This window comes from Bombina bombina, chromosome 2 (genome assembly GCF_027579735.1).
Source record: "Bombina bombina isolate aBomBom1 chromosome 2, aBomBom1.pri, whole genome shotgun sequence".
Taxonomy (NCBI): Eukaryota; Metazoa; Chordata; class Amphibia; order Anura; family Bombinatoridae; genus Bombina; species Bombina bombina.
The window spans coordinates 904,224,835-904,246,003 of NC_069500.1; the positions used below are offsets into that span (position 1 = coordinate 904,224,835).

The following is a 21,169-nucleotide window of genomic DNA, read 5'->3' on the forward strand; positions in this document are numbered from 1 at the left end:
AGAGAAAGGATTTGTTTACATGTTATAGGGGTTATATAGAGCTCCCAATGTTTCTTGTCATGTATTGTATACTTTTCTGAGTATAGTTACAGAAACAATAATTGATACGCTCAAATACCTATTTTCACTTTTATACATTGTCTGTGTACAGCGATAGAACATAATTATATTGCAGAAGCCGAGAGACCATGGCTGGCATCAAAGGTAACACACCCACTAGACGTGTAGTACTAGAACAACTTGTGTATATATATATATATATATATTTTTCCGTTACAAAAATAATAACCTGAATACATATTATTAGAACTATATTGCCAACATATTTATTATTTTATATAAATGTAAAGCAAACTGTATTGCGCAGATGTGTATATGTTTTTGTGTTATTAATTTATGTAAATATAATAAGCTTATTTTATTTATTATATTATTATATCTGGAACATGGATGGGTAAAGTATGGTAACTAAACAGTGAACACAAATGAAAGTGATGAGCCATATTTATCAAGTGCAAGGAGAATTCTCCTCAGCTCACCTTTAGAGAATAGCATCTGTGTGCTCAAATTTATCAAAAACGTATTTGTTTTTTTGCGCTGCTCCATAGGAGAGCTGAGGAGATGTCAAAATACATTTCCCCAGTTTCCCCAGATGGATTAGTAGCTGTGTCTTATTTGTCAATGAAAGTAAGCTACTATTCTTCATGTAAATGGTATATGACCCAATAGCATTATTTTTACACCCCCACTAGGAGCTTTGTTAACGCCCCTCTTCAACAAACTGTCATATTTTCATTATTATGTGCATCTATTTTTGCTTCTTTTATATATTTTTGCACCCCAATATTCTTTTTTGTGCTTCAATATAGATTATTTTTGCACTTTGTTGAGCTCTTTTTTTTTTCTAACATTGTTTCTACAATTGAACTGGTAAAGAGCAGATTTCTAAAGCAGTTCTCCACAGTAGTTATGGAGAACTGTCCATCCGCTATAGGAGAAAATAAATTATAAATTTGTAACTAGTTGAATTAATGAGGCGTACTAAATATGAGTAAAACAATCAAATTTAACCCTTTTTTGGTGCACCTGTGCACATTTTTAGGAGCAAATATAGGAGAATAACAATGATAAATCTTGGTTTTGATTGTATATGCTCATGTGCTAGAATATTTTACTACAACATTACTGCGTGCATTTAAATTTGTGTTTAACCCTTGCAATGGGGCTAAACTCAGTTATTTCTGCAGCAGCAATTCATTTCTGCTTCTGAACTGGACAGTCTGGTAAGCTGAAAAGGGGAAGCATATGAGAATGGCAGCTCAATAGCAAAAAGGGATAGGACAGTCAAAATTAAACTTTCATTATTCATACAGAGCGTATTAATTTTTTGACCCCTTTAAATTCATCTTTATTTCAAATTGATTTTATTTTCTTGTCATCCTGTGTTGAAAAATAATATATACATATCCAATACTTCTGGAAGCACGCTGGTGATTGGTTGCTACACATGTCTTTTGTCATTGGCTCACCCAATATGTTCAGCTAGCTCCCAGTAGTGCATTTCTGTCCTGGAGCTGACTTTAACTATGTGTTTCATTCATTCGTAGGAGTTAACACTATTATTTACAATCAATCATGCAATAATAAAATGCTCTAATATGCTCAAGTATTTTCTTTTTACACTTTTATATCCCTTTAAGATTTTTTTCATAGAGGCATGTTGTAGTGCCTTAGGAAAATGCATTTAGCGCATAAGAGCATTTTACTATCACATTGTTATGTCTTTTTAAGAAAATTACAGCAGATCAGTTTTCTTTGATTGTGACTGATTAATCAAGTCTGTTATTTCATAATTTTTTGGAAGAGATGTTGCAGTATTTTGTTTGTTCGTGATTCACTCTTAATATTTAAAACCTTTACTTAATTGTCTGTTAACCTGTGTTCTGTTTTCTGGGATTTAATTTCTTGTTAAAATACATTTTAAAAGTAAAGGGATCTGTATGTAAACGTTTTATATGGCCAAAATATATTCAATATGGCAACTTAGTAAAAGCTGGATCTTTCTTAATTAAAGAGTAAAAACCCAGATCTATGATCATTTCGTATAGATAAATCTTGTATGTTTTCCCATATTAATGCCATATTCACTAAAAAAAAAACAACCAGAAAACCTAACATGCCTAAATTCTGCCATATACAGTTGTGCTCAAAAATTTGCATGCCCTTGGAGAATTGGTAATATATATATATACTGTATGTACCTTTTTTTTAAAGAAAAAATGAGTGGGCAGGCAAAACACCTTTCTATTCTTATGATATTCATATTCAACTATAGGCCATAACAGAATGGCACAATCCTAAAACAAAACATGGCAACAAATGAAAAAAAATAATAATGATATGACCCTTTTTAAAAAGTCTGCATACCGTTAGTTCATAATACTCTGTATTGCCTCTTTTAGCATCAACAGCGTGCAGTCTTTTGTAATAGTTGTCTGAGGTCCTGAATTCTTGCAGGTGGTATAGCTGCCCATTCATCTTGGCAAAATGTAAAGTCTTTGGTCATCTTGCATGAAACGCATGTTTGAGATCTCCCCAGAGTGACTCGATGATATTAAGGTCAGGAGACTGTGATGGCCTCTCCAGAACCTTTACCTTTTTCTGTTGTAACCACTGGAGGGTCAACTTGGCCTTGTGCTTAGGGTCATTGTCATGCTGGAAAGTCCAAGTGCGTCCCATGCGCAGATTTAGTGCAGAAGAATGCAAACTATTTGCTAGTATTTTCTGATAACATGCTCCAATTTTCACAAAATTCACCGTGCCTTTAGAGCTCACCATCCCCCCCCAAAAAAACATCAGTGAGCCATCACCATGCTTCGCTATAGGCCTTGTTGACCACTCTCCAAGCACAGTGACCATAAAGCTTTATTTTTGTCTTGTCACTCAAAATTACAATGTGCCAGAAGCTGTGAGGCATGTCAAGGTATTATTGGGCATATTGTAACCGGGCTTTTTTGTGGCATTGGCGCAGTAAAGGCTTCTTTCTGGCAATTCGACCATGCAGCTAATTTTTGAGCAAGTATCGTCGTATTGTGCTCCTTGAAACAACCATACCGTCTTTTTCCAGAGCAACCTGTATTTCTCCTGAGGTTATCTGTGGGTTTTTCTTTGTATCCTGAACAAGTCTTATGACAGTTGTGGCTGAAATCTTTCTTAGTCTAACTGGCCTTGTCTTGGTATCAAGAGTTCCCCGAATTTTCCAATTCTTAAAGGGACACTGAACCCAAATGTTTTCTTTCATGATTCAGATAGAGCATGCCATTTTAAGAAACTTTCTAATTTACTCCTATTATCATTTTTTCTTAGTTCTCTTGCTATCTTTATTGTAAAAGCAGGAATGTAAATCTTAGCAGCCAGCCCACTTTATGTTCAGCCCCATGGATTGCGCTTGCTTATTGGAGGCTTACATTTACCCACCAATAAGCTAGCATAACCCAGGTTCTCAACCAAAAATAGTCCAGCTCCTATGCATCATATTCCTGCTTTTTAGATAAAGATAATAAGAGAATGAAGAAACATTGATAATAGGAGTAAATTAGAAAGTTGCTTTAAATTGCATGCTCTATCTGAATCGTGAAAGAAAAAAATTGGGTTTAGTGTCCCTTTAATACGTGATTGAACAGTACTGACTGGCATTTTCATGGCTTTGGATATCTTTTTATATTATTTTCCTTTTTTATAAAGTTCCAATACCTTGTTAGGCAGGTCTTTTGCCAGTTCTGCTCCCCATGGATCAGTATCTAGCCTGCTCAGTGCTACGTGAGAGCAAACAAACTCCCCAATTCTTTTTATTGAGGAACATAGGGTATCAATACAAGAAAATATGTACCAGCAAGAGCATAACGGTACAATAAGTTGACTAACAACTAGCCAGTAGAGAATAAAAGCATTTGCAATACATAGGAATAGCATTACCAGCAGGGAATGTATTCTTGACATAATATATTGGGAGATGGGTTACGTAAGAGTATTACAGTTTTATCATATTTTTTTTTTATGTATAACAAAACCAAACATAATGTAACATAAATAAAAGAATAAACTGAAAGCTAAAACCAAAACAACTACAAATGTGCACCTTGATATTCGTTAATATTAGGAACTAGAAGTGGAGATATTCCTGCAGTTAGAAATACGAAAATAGAAAGTATGTAGCTATCAAGGAGGGTAATAATAATGTAATATATAGCCTAAGGACGATAACTGATGTCTATGTAGTCATACATAAAAGGGGGACTATTGAATGTCTGCTGGCTATTATTTGAAGTTAGATATAACTCTTTAAGATCTAAATTAAGTTGACTTTTGATATACGATATATTTGTTACCATTTAATAATGTATTGGTCAATAGGAAGAATGACTAAATGTGAATTCAAGAAGTTAATGAGGGATCTAACTAAGCAGCTTGCTTGGTTAATCAGGTGCTCTGATGTATTAAATATCTAAGATCTATACCCTAAAGGAATATACATTTTAAGACAAAATAGATCCCTCTGTAAAAATTACCCTCCTTATATAGATACATGATACAGACATTATCTAATAAACAATTACATGAATATTGAGGATGCTGTTCCAAAGTTTAAATGATAGACATAATCTCCACTTTGTGTTGCATCTTGGTACTCTTACATAGTTAGGGTTTGAAAATCATATAGTCCCTAAGCTAAGGAAATATGATGGTGCAGAGTGACCAGAACAAAACCTGACAAACAATAAAAATAAAAGATTATTAACACCCTATATAAGTATGCCAGAGTATAATCCGGAAGTGAGATGCAATACTACAGTAACCACTAGAGGTCCTCATAGATTAATGATCTGTTCATTTTGTAATGAGTTGGAATGTAGATACCCATATTTTTCTCTTTCCAGTTATATCTGACAGAATAAATATTCTTGCTAGAGGGAAGATCAATAAAGATCTTAGCAAGAGTAGATAAATCTTATCTGATCTACATATAAGAGTTAAAAGCGTGAACAATCCTAGGATTTTCCAGTCACTGTAGCACAAACAATTTTGTTCAGCCACATATTATTTAAAATAACAATATAATATAGTACGTAGCACACTTGACAAGGCTGCCCTTCTCAAAGATCCCATAAGAAATTCATAAATGCCATATAAGGTGAAATCTATCATTGTTAATGAACAGCTTCTCTGGATTAGTTAGGGACTAATAGAGAAAAAGCCGATGTATATGCTTAAGAGAGCAACATATTACAGATAAGAAAAATAACAAAACAATTAGTGGCTTAATTATGATACACTTCACAGTAAACAAACGCATTTGTGGCTTTATATCCTTCTTTCTTTACTTTTTCTCTCCCCTCTCTCTCAATAATGGGCAAAACAACTCATATAGTGCTGTAAGAGTATAAACAAAAGAAAACAGGTGTGTTACAAACATGTTTGCTTGTGATATACATTTCACAGGTCAATAATATGTGCTGTACACAGTTAAATCAGCACACAAGCCTAGCAGTATTATGCAATGAAATATATATTCATTGAGGAAACTAGCAATCCAGTACTCCGACTTGCACGCTACATGTAGTTGTAGTTGTGCAGCGTTCCAGCAGGTCCCTGTTTTTGAGCTGTAGGTACTGTTTGTGTAGCAGATTCAATGGCGTGTTGAACTCTCTCAGTGCTTCCAGATCACATGCATAAGAAGATTCTGTTCTCTGATACACTTGGAATGAGAAAAACAAGAAAAAAAGAAAACTAATATCAACAGAACAGGTTCACACATAAGCTAGTCTCAGTTTGAAGTCATTGATGACTAAGATGCAGAGTTTGTAAGTTTTTCAGACGGGTAACGATATGCTTTCCCAAGTTAGCTTATACTGCCATGGTGTATATTATCATCCCACACCGATTTTCGGTAGGTCAAGCTAGCCTGCTAAGCCTAAGCCGACATGTGTATGATAAAAAATGGTTGTGGTGCCGAGGTATAGTAGGACATTAACAATATATGTACAGGAACGAATAAGAAGTGTGGCAAGGCTTGCGGAACCATTTTCTCTAATGTTCACACTGCATGTGAAGACATGGTCAGCTTCCGTAGAACTGTATTATATTATGGGGTATATGTTCCAGTATCTATCAGTGCTGCTACTGGAGCATACGAACATAGTGGTGTCAATACAGAAGTAGGATATGGTAGACGGCAATCTTTCTTTGGCAGCGCCATTTCAAAGTATAGAATGTCTGGTTCTAGGAGAGCCCCATCCGTATCCTGCCTTTATTGTAAGTCCTCCTGAGGCACTATCAGGCTGATAGAAGGTACTCTGAAATGATTTGTTTCACAAAGCGCTCGCATTTCTTTAAGAAGTTCCACCATCGTTGCTGTTAGGGACTCAAACAGTGGTGTGAAAACATCCATGAGGCAAAAAGTAACGTGCTCCATCTCATGTAACCTTGAGTTGAACACACAATTCTGAAGCCTAGTGGCTTGACTATACTTACATGACTTCTCGGTAGCCAAGAGTTGGAGAATCTTGATCCTGGGAGTTTCCCGGGCACATTTATTGCCAAGGGAGATCTGGATGGCTTAGGTTTCAGCCACAATCTATCTTATAAATGTATAGCAAACACAGAGCAGTGAAGTGCAGTGGCCATCATGGTGGGCCGCCCACCGGAAGTCCGAGAGCTAACAAACTCATTGACTATTTATACACAGACACTAATTGAAATTTAAAAAGCCACAGATTTGGGAAATTAACCTTTATTGCCATTTTATCCTGTTTTTGTCACCTTGTGTGTCTGTAACAAGGCCAAACATTTATGAGTAGGTTAACTTTTGATCAGGGCCAGTTGGGCGATTTTTCTTATCATTATGATTTAAAAAGTAGTCAAACAACTATGTGATAATAAATGGCTTCATATGATCACTATCCTTAAATAAGACTTTTTTTTTTTTTTGCATGATCACTCATATTTTCAAAATCAATGCCAAAATGTCATGATTTCTGCCAGGGTATGGAAACTTTTGAGCACAACTGTACATCATAGACTTATGGACCATACTGTGGTTCTTTGGGACTTATGGCAAGTTTACATGTGTAGATAGTCTGAACTACACTTAAATGGGCATTAACCCCTTTGTAAGAAAAGAGGAGAGGCTGAATGTGTTCTAGTCTAACAAAGTGCAGCAAAAGGGACCACAAAAAGTATCTAGGGGATGCTCTCTTGACACAAAAACAACGGTGGTATTTTAAATGTGAAAGTCCATACAAACAAACATATGTCTAAATAAAGGCAGCCCTTTGATGCAAAGGTGGTCAGCCTACCAAGGAAATAAGGCTCTAAAAAATACAAAAAGCAAAGGCGCCAAATAGCGTGATACAGTAAAAATAATACAAAATGTTAATAAGGTTATAGCTGTTGAACTCACAAAATAATAGCACCAGTGTGAGTAAATAATAAAATAAGGTTTATTGTTAAAACAAATATAACGCGTTTCTCAGCCTCCAAACAAGGACTGTTTCATCAGGCTCAATACAGTATACTACTAACACTTGCTATATATACCCTAGTGTAGTCATTATCAGGTAAAAGAACACCTGTGGGGCTAATGCAAAACCTGCCCCCTTAATTAGTAGTCATGGTAATCATGCATACACAATACAAAACACGTTGGACAAGTTTTTCTTAAAATCATAATAAAAAACATTAAGAGTTTATATAAAATGGTTGAGCATAAAAAAATCCTAAATTAGAGATCTTGTCAGATATCATTATTGAACTAAAAACAAAAACATCAAAGGTTTTATATTTGAACCTAACATTTAAAAAATAATAATATAATAATATATAGATGAACCACGCTTTCTTTTTAAATAAGCATCAGCATTGATCCTTGGCATACTGCTCATTGAGTGACTTACCCTTATTATAAAAAAAGTTGATCGGACACTGAAGTAATAGAATATGTCTAATATTCTCCAGATCAAAACATCTCTATTGGCAACCGTATATCGGTCTGTTTGTAAAAGCTCATACGAGCATACTATCCCACACAATTTGATCATGGAAGGGAACTGCTGAGGCCGTGTGACAAATCAAGAAAGGGGGGAGTGTATGTAGCCAAATGACGTGTGAGTGGTGAGATGACTTACTCGATCACACGCCTTATAGGGGTGTATTATTGGAGCATAAAGGATAACGCACATAACCATATATAACAAAGTATATTCAATCTCAAATGAATAGTTATACATAAGTAAAAAAAGATGATAAAATGACTGACCATAAAGAAGTGTGTCTTCTATGATACTGTGATAAAACTATGAAGTGGCATTGTTGGGATGGGATGTGATCTAAAATGATGTTGGGTATAAGGGAGGGGGCGTGTAAAATCCAACAGAATTGATATTATAAATGTGAAATGTGATAACCAGTGGTGAAAATCATGCAAATACAACAGAATAAGCATTATGATTGTGTGTGATTGGTGATGTAATGATAGATTAGATCATGTACATGGGTTATATAGATAGTGAATGTGGATGGTGATATGTGAGGAGTAAGCTGTGTAATCATGTTGTATTGGGACACTAAAATAAGGATAGATTTAACTGGCATCCTCACAGTGCTAAGCATGGTGTGAAGTGTGTGGTATAATGACCTATGTGATATAATAACCGTGAGGGGGATACAATGGTGACTAATCATGTCATATAGTGATATTTGGTGTGTGTGGTAAAAGAATATACTAGGAGTGGTGTAAGTACTAGTCGCAAAATACAAATCAAAACATAGGGATATGTGTTAAGCAAAGGCTGTATGTGAATTGATACAATGTTTGGAAACATTTATGCTTGGTGGAGTGATTCTTAATATTACGATGATGTTCCCCCATCTTCTTCTGACCTGTCTACAGGTACGTCCTACATATTGGACACAACAGTTACAATGTAAAAGGTATATCACAAAAGTGGATTCACATGTCAAATGACTCTGGATAGGGAAAACTTTTCCTGTAACTGTTGATCTAAAAGAATCCACTCCATGTGCAATATATTTACACATTACACATCTCTTTTTATAGCACTTGGGCACTGCTTTCTTGTTATAAATTAAATTTCTGTGTTTCCCTATTATATTTGTCCCTGACCACCTTGCTGGGGGCTAGTTTACTTTTCAGGGTTGGCGCTCTCCTGAAGACCACCCGTGGTTTGGGACCTATAATATTTTTTAACAAGGGGTCATTGCGTAAAATTGGCCAATGTTTGGAACGGATTTTCTTTATTTCCCAATGGTTACTACTAAAACCTGTAATAAAAAGAGGTGTAGTATTCTCTTTAAATTTGTTAGGGGTTTTTTTACTTTGAAAAATAGAGATTTCTATTATCCTGTCTCGCTTTTAAAAAATCTTTTTGAACGAGGATTTCAGGATAACCCTTTTCCCTAAAATGCTCTATTAAAATCTGTGCTTGGTTGTCATAATCCAGTAGGGTGGTGCAATTTATCCTAATCCTCCTAAACTGTCCATAGGTGTAAACAACTATTGCAGTCTACTGTTTTGAAGTGTGTTTTAGAAATTGCACCATCATCAGAGAACATCAAATCCAAATCCGGTTCCCAATAGAAAAATTTTGATCTAGAGAATATTACATATTCTATCACTTCAGTGTCCGATTAACTTTTTTATAATATAAGGTCACTCAATGAGTGGTATGCCAAGGATCAATGCCGATGCTTATTTAAAAAGTAAGCATGGTTAATCTATATTTTCCCCTGCATATTGTACCTGCATTTTGTTTGCCTCTGTGTTTATGGAATGAGCATTCAATCCATGAGTATTACAATTTTGTTTTTTCAATGTTAGGTTCAAATATGACCTTTTGATGTTTGTTTTTAGTTCCATAATGATATTGACAATATCTTTTTAACCAATTTATGAATTTTTTTATGCTTAACCATTTTATATATACTCTTAATGGTTTTTTATTATGATTTTAAGAAAAGGCTTGTCCAATGTGTTTTGTATTGTGTATGTATGATTACCATGACTACTAATTAAGGGGGCAGGTTTTTCATTAGCCCCACAGGTGTTCTTTTACCCGATAATGATTACACTAGGGTATATATAGCAGGTATATATAGCAAGTGTTAGCAGTATACTGTATTAAGCCTGATGAAACAGCCCTTGTTTGGAGACTGAGAAACTTTTTGTTTTAACAATAAACCTTATTTTATCATCTACTCACTTGCATTCTATACCTGCTTTATTTGGGACTTTTTGGAGAGTATCCTGCCATCGTTCTTGGGTTACAGTCATCTAGGCGGCTGTGAAGCTCCAGCTTGCTTTTATTACACATGATGGTGCTCCATTTTTGTAAGTACACACCCCCCTTCCACAAACCATTCTCTATTTTTTTTGTGTACTGTGCCATGGTGGTGTCTGCTTTTATATTAGAAGTCTTCTATTCCTCCATTGGAGATATTTAGCTGGGCAACTACGAGGATCCAGCACGTTGATACTGCCCCACACTGGTGCTATTATTTTGTGATTTCAACAGCTATAACCTTATTAACATTTTGTATTATTTTTACTGGATCACGCTATTTGGCGCCTTTTTGTATTTTTTATTAACCCCTTTGTGCCTGCATGAAGTGTTTAACATCGGAATTGTAGTTACGGAGATTTATAAAATATATATCAGTGGTCGATAAATCTGTTTAACCTTAAGTTGCCAGTAAGAATATTTAGGAGCCAAACAGTGGTACATGTATATAAATTTATGGAGAATATCCCCAAAAAGTTAGGAGCCAGGGGTTAAAATGTAGGAGCCGGTGGCTCCCTGGCTACTGGGTTTGTTGAGCCCTGATAGATAACTCCACCAAACGGGTCCTGCTTCCTCCCTGCCGACTGCAGCTATGTAGCTGGCAAGTGACCACAGCCTGTAGCCACCCCTGATGCCCGACAGCACCAGTATTCAGGGTCCCACCGTGTGGCAGACTCCGGCTACCCCAACTAGGTAGCTCTGCCAGACAAGGGGCTGCTATGTAGCGGAGAAGAATTGATTTAGCAGGAGCCCACCCAAATAACTAGACAACTATCCTTTAGGTGGAACAAAGAACTCATTTTATTGTGTAAAACACATCTTTTTGTACAGAATGTTATCATGATAAAAGCTTGACCCATCCCACAATTTTCCCGCCACTCCATACAGTCCGGCGCCTGCCATAGCAGCCACAGAGACCCAGGACACAGGGGTGGTGGTTTCGGGGTGATCCCGGGGGAGGGTGTCAGGGTTTTTTCCCTGTTGTGTTTGCCATGTGCTGCTGGCAGCCATTTTACTCACCTCTCTTCCTGACTATGGTGCATTGTGGGGGATACTGCTCTATTCCTGCACTTCCTTTTATGGCCATACTGGTGTGCATCATCCATGTGAGACAGGATGCAGCCTCAGAATTGTGATTTCATCACTTATTATTTAAAGGGCCTCTGTTCAGTATGCTTTGCCTTTGCGTTGTCTCAGACCTGTTTGTGAGAGTTCCTGTGTATTACCTGGCTGCCTGACGTCCTTCCTGATCCCTGACTTGTTCCTGACTCTGCTGTTCTCCTTGTTCCTGATTCCGGCTTGTCTGACTACTCGCTTTGGCTCCTGACTCGGCTCGTCTGACTACCAGCTCTGGTTTTGATTCCTGGCTTATTTGTTTTGTGGACTTTTATTTTTTGCTATTAATAAAGGTGTGATTATTTTTGCACGTCTCGTCTCAGTCTGATTCCTTGCACCCTGACAGAGTGGCAGCACTTCCAGGGTGGCGCTTGAAAGCTCTCGGTCCCCAGATGCCACAGTCCAAAAAGCGGCGTGATTTGTTACTGGGGACTGGAGTTACAGCCCAGTAAAGATAGGGGGTTAGGGGTGTCCTAAACCCCCAGTTCCCAAAGGAGTTCTCAGGCAATCACCCCACCTCTTGTCCTCCCTAGGGGCTACCAATCCCCAAAAGAGCGGAACTCTGGGGCAAAAGGTCGCAGGAGCTACCAGGGGCAAATTTAGCAGGTGTCCAGCATGATGTGGCCATCACTGAAGGGTTTTTCCGGTCAGAGATCAACTCTTCTCTGACAAAGTATACACAGCAGAAACCACATATATCACAACTCTAATGTGCTAATTTCCTATGCAAATATTTACATTGATTTAATTTTAGTTTTTTATCTCCCCCCCCCATAATTTTAATGAATTTTGGTTTAACCTTAAAAATAGCTTTATCAATGCATCAACCAGAAATCTATCTCCTACTGATGAGTTCCAAATAGAAAGAAACAGGCTGTCTAGGAGTGATTTCTAATTTGCTGCTATAATCCTGTTAAAAGTATAGCTGTGTTAAAACAGTATTTTTGAAGCAAAAAAACTGAGAATTTGCATATCTAATTTGCATAGCTTACCCAGAATTCTCTTGTGCATTGGTAACATTGTATATGAGTTATTTCTGGGGGAAAAGCAAGCAGGGATTCTTGTCTAGATGTACTTATTTCCTATGCAAATATTTATATTTATATATATATATATATATATATATATATATATATATATATATATATATATATATATATATATATATATATATATACATACACACACACGCCTTGCATGTAATTTCACATTTTTCATAAGCAGACAAAATGTCTGTTCTTAGTTTATAAAAACAGTGGGTGGTTAATTGGCCTTTTGGTAAATGCCTTTCATCTATGCACCAATGTATACCATTTCTAGCCACAGTGCTTCTTGTGTGCAATTGCATGTGGGTGTGGCAAATCCCAATTGTCCTTGTGGCTAGCTAAATTCCCATTCATGAGTTCATTCTTGTTGACAACATACAATAGGGTGCTTCCTGAGCTCCTTTCTGACATGACTGATTCATTTTCCTCTGGTAATTTTAATATAGACAGTCTAGATGGGCATTTAGAATCAGATAGAAGTCTTTGGAGCATGGAAAAGGGAGTCTTTTGAAAACACCTTGTGGCATATAATCTCAGCAAATGGTGTGGTGGAAAGTGTATTAATGAACTCTATCATAGAAATCAATTCTATTTATGTATAGAGAGATATAATTCCCCCACAAATTATCTAACAGTACAGTGTAAACATGTAGAGGCAAGATAAATACATTGCTCAAAAATCACACATTTAACATAGTGCAAAGTTTAAAAAACGAAAAAGCAGCGGCTTCTGTCTTCTATATAGCCTGTACTCTAAATCTTGTTCCTAAAATCGTGTTTTGTTTTTTTAAATAATCAACTTACTTTAAATAAATATACTATTTTTACAGTATAATACATACATACATACAACAAACTATGTACACATGTACAATATACACACAATCCCGCAGCTCATATAGGTTTATTATTGAGGTTTTTATTTCTTTTACAAGATATACCGAGTCCACGGGTTTCATCCTTTACTTGTGGGATATAATCCTCCTGCTAACAGTAAGTGGCAAAGCGCACCACAGCAGAGCTGCTATGTAGCTCCTCCCTTAACTCCTCCCCCCAGTCATTCTCTTTGCCTCTGCTAGTAATCGGAAGGGTAAAGTGATAGTGGTGATAAAATGATAGTTTTAATTTCTTCAATCAAGAGTTTGTTATTTTTAAATGGTACCGGTGAGTTCTATTTCTCTCAGGCAGCATTGGAAGAAGATTGCTGCCTTGAGATTGATGATCTTAGCAGACGTAACTAAGATCCATGTTGGTTCCCACAGTGTGCTGAGGAATGCTAGAGAAATCTTCAGTGTGAGGAACAGTTTTCATGCTACAAGCAGCATTGAGGTATGTTCAGTCATTTTTTTCTGAGGAGACTGTGATATATCAGAACTGGCTGACATAGTTCCCATAGAGGGAAGGGGTAAGCAGTAATTCTGTGGAAAAATAGGCTATTACTGTAATCCTGGGCATTATTTTGTTTTCAAGACTAATGCAACTTTATATGTTATGGTGAGACTCTGGGCAGCCTAACGATTTTATTATCAATCTAAAATGGGTGGCTGGTTGTTATACTTTTCCTCTAAAGAGGATCCACACGGCTAGTACTTTATTTTTTATACCCACATGGCTTATGTTTGACCGCTTTACTGCGGTTGTTTAGGCTCAGCTTATTCCGGAGAGTATGGGCGGGGCCTAATTTCGAGTTTCTTCACATACAAACTGTAATTTTCAGCTCCGGTTGTGCCCAAACTGACTCCTGGTTTTCCGGAGTGATTTTGAGGCTTGATTAAGATCCCTGGGGTGCAGGGGATTATAAAGTTTTCTAATAAACGTTGTTGTTTTTATTGATAACTCCGAGGGTTAATTGCTCTTTACTGTGGGGTGCAACATCTGACTGCATTATAGGGCAGGTTTATCTTAAAATTGGACATATGTGAACACTTTTAAGCTGTTTTGCAAAATTGTGCGCTTTTTATTTTCTTAAAGGCGCAGTACCGTTTTTAAAAAAAAATTGTGTTATCTCACTAAATAGTGTTTAACGACTTTGTGATGTTTACATAGCCTGTTCAACACTGAGGAAGTTCAATGTTCTATGTGTTTAGAAGCCATTGTGGAACCCCTTCTTACATTGTGCCCTTCTTGTACTGAAAGGGCCTTACACTGTAAAGAACATATTTTATGCAATGAAAGTGTGTCTAAGGATGATTCTCAGTCTGAAGAGAATCAGGATACGCCATCTAATTCTCCCCAAGTGTCTCAACCTTTAACGCTCACTCAAGCGACGCCAAGTACTTCTAGTGCGTCTAATTCTTTTACTTTGCAAGATATGGCTGCAGTGATGTCTACTACCCTTACAGAGGTACTATCTAAACTGCCAGGTTTGCAGGGTAAATGCAGTAGGTCAGGTATTAATGTAAATACTGAAACCTCTGATGCCTTAGTGGCTATTTCCAATGCACCCTCACAATGCTCTGATTTGGGGGTTAGGGATTTTATGTCTGAGGGAGAATTTTCAGAGTGAGGAAATTTATTACCTCAGACAGATTCGGACGTCACGTCCTTTAAATTTAAACTGGAACACCAATTTATGACCACTGTGGACTTGAAGGATGCGTACCTTCACATTCCTATCCACAAGGATCATCATCAATTCCTAAGATTTGCCTTTCAGGACAAACATTATCAGTTTGTGGCCCTTCCCTTCGGGTTGGCCACAGCTCCCAGGATCTTCACAAAGGTTCTAGGGTCCCTTCTAGCGGTTCTCAGGCCGCGAGGCATAGCGGTGGCGCCTTATCTGGACGATATCTTGATCCAGGCGTCAACCTATCATCTGTCCAAATCTCACACGGACATTGTGTTGTCATTTCTAAGAACTCTCGGTTGGAAAGTGAATGTAGAAAAAAGTTCACTGGTTCCACAGACAAGAGTTCCATTCCTGGGAACTCTGATAGACTCGGTAAACAGGAAAATATTTCTGACAGAAGTCAGAAAATCAAAGATTCTAAATACTTGCCGAGCTCTGCAGTCCATTCATCCGGCCATCAGTGGCTCAGTGTATGGAAGTCATCGGACTAATGGTAGCAGCAATGGATATCATCCCGTTTGCTCGCTTTCATCTCAGACCACTACAACTGTGCATGCTCAGTCAGTGGAATGGGGATTATGCGAATTTATCTCCTCAGATAAATCTGGACCAAGAGAACAGAGACTTTCTTTCGGTTGTTACAGGACAATCTGTCCCAAGGGATGTGCTTCTGCAGGCCATCTTGGGTAATAGTAACGACGGACGCCAGTCTCCTGGGCTGGATGTAGTCTGGAATTCCCTGAAGGCTCAGGGTGTGTGGACTCAGGTGGAGTCTCAATTGCCAATCACTATTCTGGAACTGAGAGCGATATTCAACGCGCTGCTGGCGTGGCCTCCGTTGGCTTCGGACAAATTCATAAGATTCCAGTCGGACAATATCACGACTGTGGCATATATCAATCATCAGGGGGGAACAAGGAGTTCTCTAGCGATGATAGAAGTATCAAAGATATATTCGATGGGCGGAGGTTAACTCTTGCCATCTGTCTGCGATCTCTATCCCAGGAGTAGAAAACTGGGAAGCGGATTTTCTAAGTCGTCAGACTTTTCATCCGGGGGAGTGGGAGGTGTTTGCAACCTTGATTCATCAATGGGGCACATCTGATCTGATGGCATCTCGACAGAATGCCAAACTTCCACGTTACTGGTCCAGGTCAAGGGATCCCCAGGCTGTACTGATAGATGCTCTAGCGGTACCTTGGTCGTTCAACCTGGCTTATGTGTTTCCACCTTTTTCCTCTCCTTCCTCGTGTGATTGCCAGAATCAAACAGGAGAGGGCTTCAGTAATTTTAATAGCGCCTGCGTGGCCACGCAGGACCTGGTATGCAGGTCTAGTGGACAAGTCGTCGTCTCTGTCACCGTGGAGACTGCCATTGAGAAAGGACCTTTTCATTCAAGGTCCTTTCCAAAATCCAAATCTAACTTCTCTGCAGCTGACTGCTTGGAGATTGAACGCTTGATTTTATCTAAGCGGGGTTTCTCTGAGCCGGTCATTGATACTCTGATTCAGGCTCGCAAGCCGGTTACTAGTAACATTTACCATAAGATATGGCGTAAATATCTTTAGTGATGTGAATCCAAGGGTTACTCATGGAGTAAGATTAGGATTTTGTCTTTTCTCCAAGAAGGATTGGCGAAGGGATTATCAGATAGTTCCTTGAAGGGACAATTTTCTGCTTTGTCAATTTTGCTTCACAAGCGTCTGGCAGATGTCCCAGATGTTCAGGCATTTTGTCAGGCTTTAATCAGAATCAAGCCTGTGTTTAAAATAATTGCTCCGCCATGGAGCTTGAATTTAGTTCTCAAGGTTCTTCAAGGGGTTCCGTTTGAACCCATGCATTCCATAGATATTAAACTGTTATCTTGGAAAGTTTTGTTTTTAGTAGCTATTTCTTCGGCCCGAAGAATTTCTGAGCTGTCTGCATTGCAATGTGATTCCCCTTATCTTATATTCCATTCTGATAAGGTGTTTTTGTGTACTGAACCTGGATTTCTTCCTAAGGTTGTTTCAAATAAGAATATTAATCAGGAAATTGTGGTTCCTTCCTTGTGTCCTAATCCTTCCGCTAAGAAGGAACGTTTGTTACATAATTTGGATGTGGTTCGCTCTTTAAAATTTTATTTACAAGCGACCAAGGATTTCCGTCAAACATCTTCCCTGTTTGTTGTTTATTCTGGGAAGCGTAGGGGTCAAAAAGCTACGGCTACCTCTCTCTCTTTTTGGCTGAGAAGCATCATTTGCCTGACATATGAGACTGCTGGACAGCAGCCCCCTGAAAAGCTTACGGCTCATTCCACTAGAGCTGTGGCTTCCACTTGGGCTTTTAAAAACGATGCTTCTGTTGAACAGATTTGTAAGGCTGCGACTTGGTCCTCCCTTCATACTTTTTCCAAATTTTCCAAATTTGATACTTTTGCTTCTTCTGAGGCTATTTTTGGGAGAAAGGTGCTTCAAGCAATGGTGCCTTCCGTTTAGGTTCCTGTCTTGTCCCTCCCTTTCATCCGTGTCCTAAAGCTTTGGTATTGGTATCCCACAAGTAAAGGATGAAACCCGTGGACTCTGTATATCTTGTAAAAGAAAAGGAAATGTATGCTTACCTGATAAATTAATTTCTTTTACGATATACTGAGTCCATGGCCCACCATGTCATTTTGAGACAGGATTTATTTCTCCTGTTAAGTGTGGTCAGTCCACGGGTCATCATTACTTCTGGGATATTAACTCCTCCCCAACAGGAAGTGCAAGAGGATCACCCAGCAGAGCTGCTATATAGCTCCTCCCCTCTACGTCACACCCTGTCATTCTCTTGCACCCAACTAATAGATAGGATGTGTGAGAGGACTGTGGTGATTATACTTAGTTTTATACCTTCAATCAAAAGTTTGTTATTTTAAAACAACACCGGAGTGTGTTGTTCCTTCTCAGGTAGAATTTGAAGAAGAATCTACCTGAGTTTTTGTATGATTTTAGCCGGCGTAGTTAAGATCATCTTGCTGTTCTCGGCCATCTGAGGAGTAAGGTAAACTTCAGATCAGGGGACAGCGGGCAGGTTAACCTGCAAAGAGGTATGTAGCAGCATATTATTTTCTGAGAATGGAATTGACTGAGAAAATACTGCCATACCGATATAATATAAGCTCAGCCTTAAATGCAGTAGTAGCAACTGGTATCAGGCTGTCATGTATGTATATTTACACTTCAGTATTCTGGGGAATGGCACTTCACTGGGATAATACTGTATGCATAAGACTTTAGCCTAACTTGCAGTGGGAACGACTAGCAACAGGCTTTCTAATGACATTTCATTTATTTGATGTTAAACGTTTTTGCTGACATGTTAAAATCGTTTAATTATCTGAGGTACTGGGTGAAAAATTGTTTTGGGCACTGTTTTTTTCCACTTGGCGGTCGTTTTATTTAATTTAAGACAGTTTACTGATCTCCCTCACTGTTGTGTGTGAGGGGGAGGGGCCTATTTTGGCGCTTTTGCTACGCATCAGAAAATTCAGTCAGAAGTCTGTTTTCTTCCCTGCATGATCCGGTTCGTCTCTACAGAACTCAGGGGTCTTCAAAAGTTAGTTTGAGGGAGGTAATCACTCACAGCAGACCTGTGAGATTGTGCTTTGACTGTGATAAAAAAACGTTTATTTTCTGTACATTTTTTCTGCTATTCAGGGTTAGTTATCCATTGTTAATGGGGGCAATCCTTTGCTAAAATTGTGTTTTACCGGAAAGAATTTGATGTAATAGTTTCTCCGGTTTATTATTACTCAACTGTCATAACTTTTTTTCTGTGCTTCTTAAAGGCACAGTACGTTTTTCATATTATTTGTAAATTACTTTGAAAAGTATTTCCAAGTTGCTAGTTTAATTGCTAGTGTGTTAAACATGTCTGACTCAGAGGAATATCTCTGTGCTATATGTGCTAAAGCCAAAGCCCAATAGAAATTTATGTACTAATTGCATTGATGCTACTTTAAATAAAAGTGAATCTGTACAAATTGAACATCTTTCACCAAACAACGAGGGGAGAGTTATGCCGACTAACTCGCCTCACGTGTCAGTACCTGCATCTCCCGCTCGGGAGGTGCGTGATATTGTAGCGCCGAGTACATCAGGGCGGCCATTACAAATCACATTACAGGATATGGCTAATGTTATGACTGAAGTTTTGTCTAAATTACCAGAACTTAGAGGTAAGCGAGATCACTCTGGGGTGAGAACAGAGTGCGCTGGTAATATTAGGGCCATGTCAGATACTGCGTCACAATTTGCAGAACATGAGGACGGAGAGCTTCATTCTGCGGGTTACGGATCTGATCCAAATAAACTGGATTCAGACATTTCAAATTTTAAGTTTAAGCTGGAAAACCTCCGTGTATTACTAGGGGAGGTGTTAGCGGCTCTGAATGATTGTTACACAGTTGCAATACCAGAGAAAATGTGTAGGTTGGATAAATATTTTGCGGTACCGTCGAGTACTGACGTTTTTCCAATACCTAAGAGACTTACTGAAATTGTTACTAAGGAGTGGGATAGACCCGGTGTGCCTTTCTCACCCCCTCCTATATTCAGAAAGATGTTTCCAATAGACGCCACCACACGGGACTTATGGGACTTATGGCAAACGGTCCCTAAGGTGGAGGGAGCAGTTTCTACTTTAGCTAAGCGTACCACTATCCCGGTGGAGGATAGCTGCGCCTTTTCAGATCCAATGGATAAAAAGTTAGAGGGTTACCTTAAGAAAATGTTTGTTGAACAAGGTTTTATATTGCAACCCCTTGCATGCATTGCGCCTGTCACGGCTGCAGCATCATTTTGGTTTGAGTCTCTGGAAGAGACCCTTGAATCAGCTCCATTAGATGAGATTACACACAAGCTTAAAACCCTTAAGCTAGCTAATTCATTTATTTCTGATGCCGTAGTACATTTAACTAAGCTTACGGCTAAGAATTCCGGATTCGCCATTCAGGCGCGCAGAGCGCTGTGGCTAAAATCCTGGTCAGCTGATGTTACTTCTAAATCTAAATTACTTAACATACCTTTCAAAGGGCAGACCTTATTCGGGCCCGGTTTGAAAGAAATTATCGCTGACATTACAGGAGGTAAAGGCCATGCCCTGCCTCAAGACAGAGCCAAACCTAGGGCTAGACAGTCTAATTTTCGTGCCTTTCGTAACTTCAAGGCAGGAGCAGCATCAACTTCCTCTGCACCAAAACAGGAAGGAGCTGTTGCTCGCTACAGACAAGGCTGGAAACCTAACCAGTCCTGGAACAAGGGCAAGCAGGCCAGAAAACCTACTGCTGCCCCTAAGACAGCATGAAGTGAGGGCCCCCGATCCGGGAACGGATCTAGTGGGGGGCAGACTTTCTCTCTTCGCCCAGGCTTGGGCAAGAGATGTCCAGGATCCCTGGGCGTTAGAGATCATATCTCAGGGATATCTTCTGGACTTCAAAGCCTCTCCCCCAAAAGGGAGATTTCATCTTTCAAGGTTGTCAACAAACCAGATAAAGAAAGAGGCGTTTCTACGCTGTGTACAAGATCTTTTACTAATGGGAGTGATCCATCCGGTTCCGCGGTCGGAACACGGACAAGGGTTTTACTCAAATCTGTTTGTGGTTCCCAAGAAAGAAGGAACCTTCAGACCAATCTTGGATTTAAAGATCCTAAACAAATTCCTAAGAGTTCCATCGTTCAAAATGGAAACTATTCGGACAATCTTACCCATGATCCAAAAGGGTCAGTACATGACCACAGTGGATTTAAAGGATGCCTACCTTCATATACCGATTCACAAAGATCATTACCGGTATCTAAGGTTTGCCTTCCTAGACAGGCATTACCAGTTTGTAGCTCTTCCATTCGGGTTGGCTACGGCTCCAAGAATCTTCACAAAGGTTCTGGGCTCTCTTCTGGCGGTACTAAGACCGCGAGGAATTTCGGTGGCTCCGTACCTAGACGACATTCTGATACAAGCGTCAAGCTTTCAAACTGCCAGGTCTCATACAGAGTTAGTACTGGCATTTCTAAGGTCGCATGGGTGGAAGGTGAACGAAGAGAAGAGTTCTCTCTTACCACTCA

General features: G+C 38.7%; 1 protein-coding gene across 1 annotated transcript in view; it reads left to right on the forward strand.

Annotated features, from left to right (window-relative positions):
- The first annotated feature begins 20 nt into the window (after positions 1 to 20).
- Positions 21 to 21,169, forward strand: part of LOC128649811 (leptin receptor overlapping transcript-like 1) — a 57,393-nt gene continuing 36,244 nt past the window's right edge. The window contains exon 1 of the mRNA XM_053703287.1: positions 21 to 204. Within this exon, the coding sequence (XP_053559262.1) occupies positions 189 to 204 (16 nt within the window). The 5' untranslated portion in view covers positions 21 to 188. The remainder of the gene's footprint in view (positions 205 to 21,169) is intronic.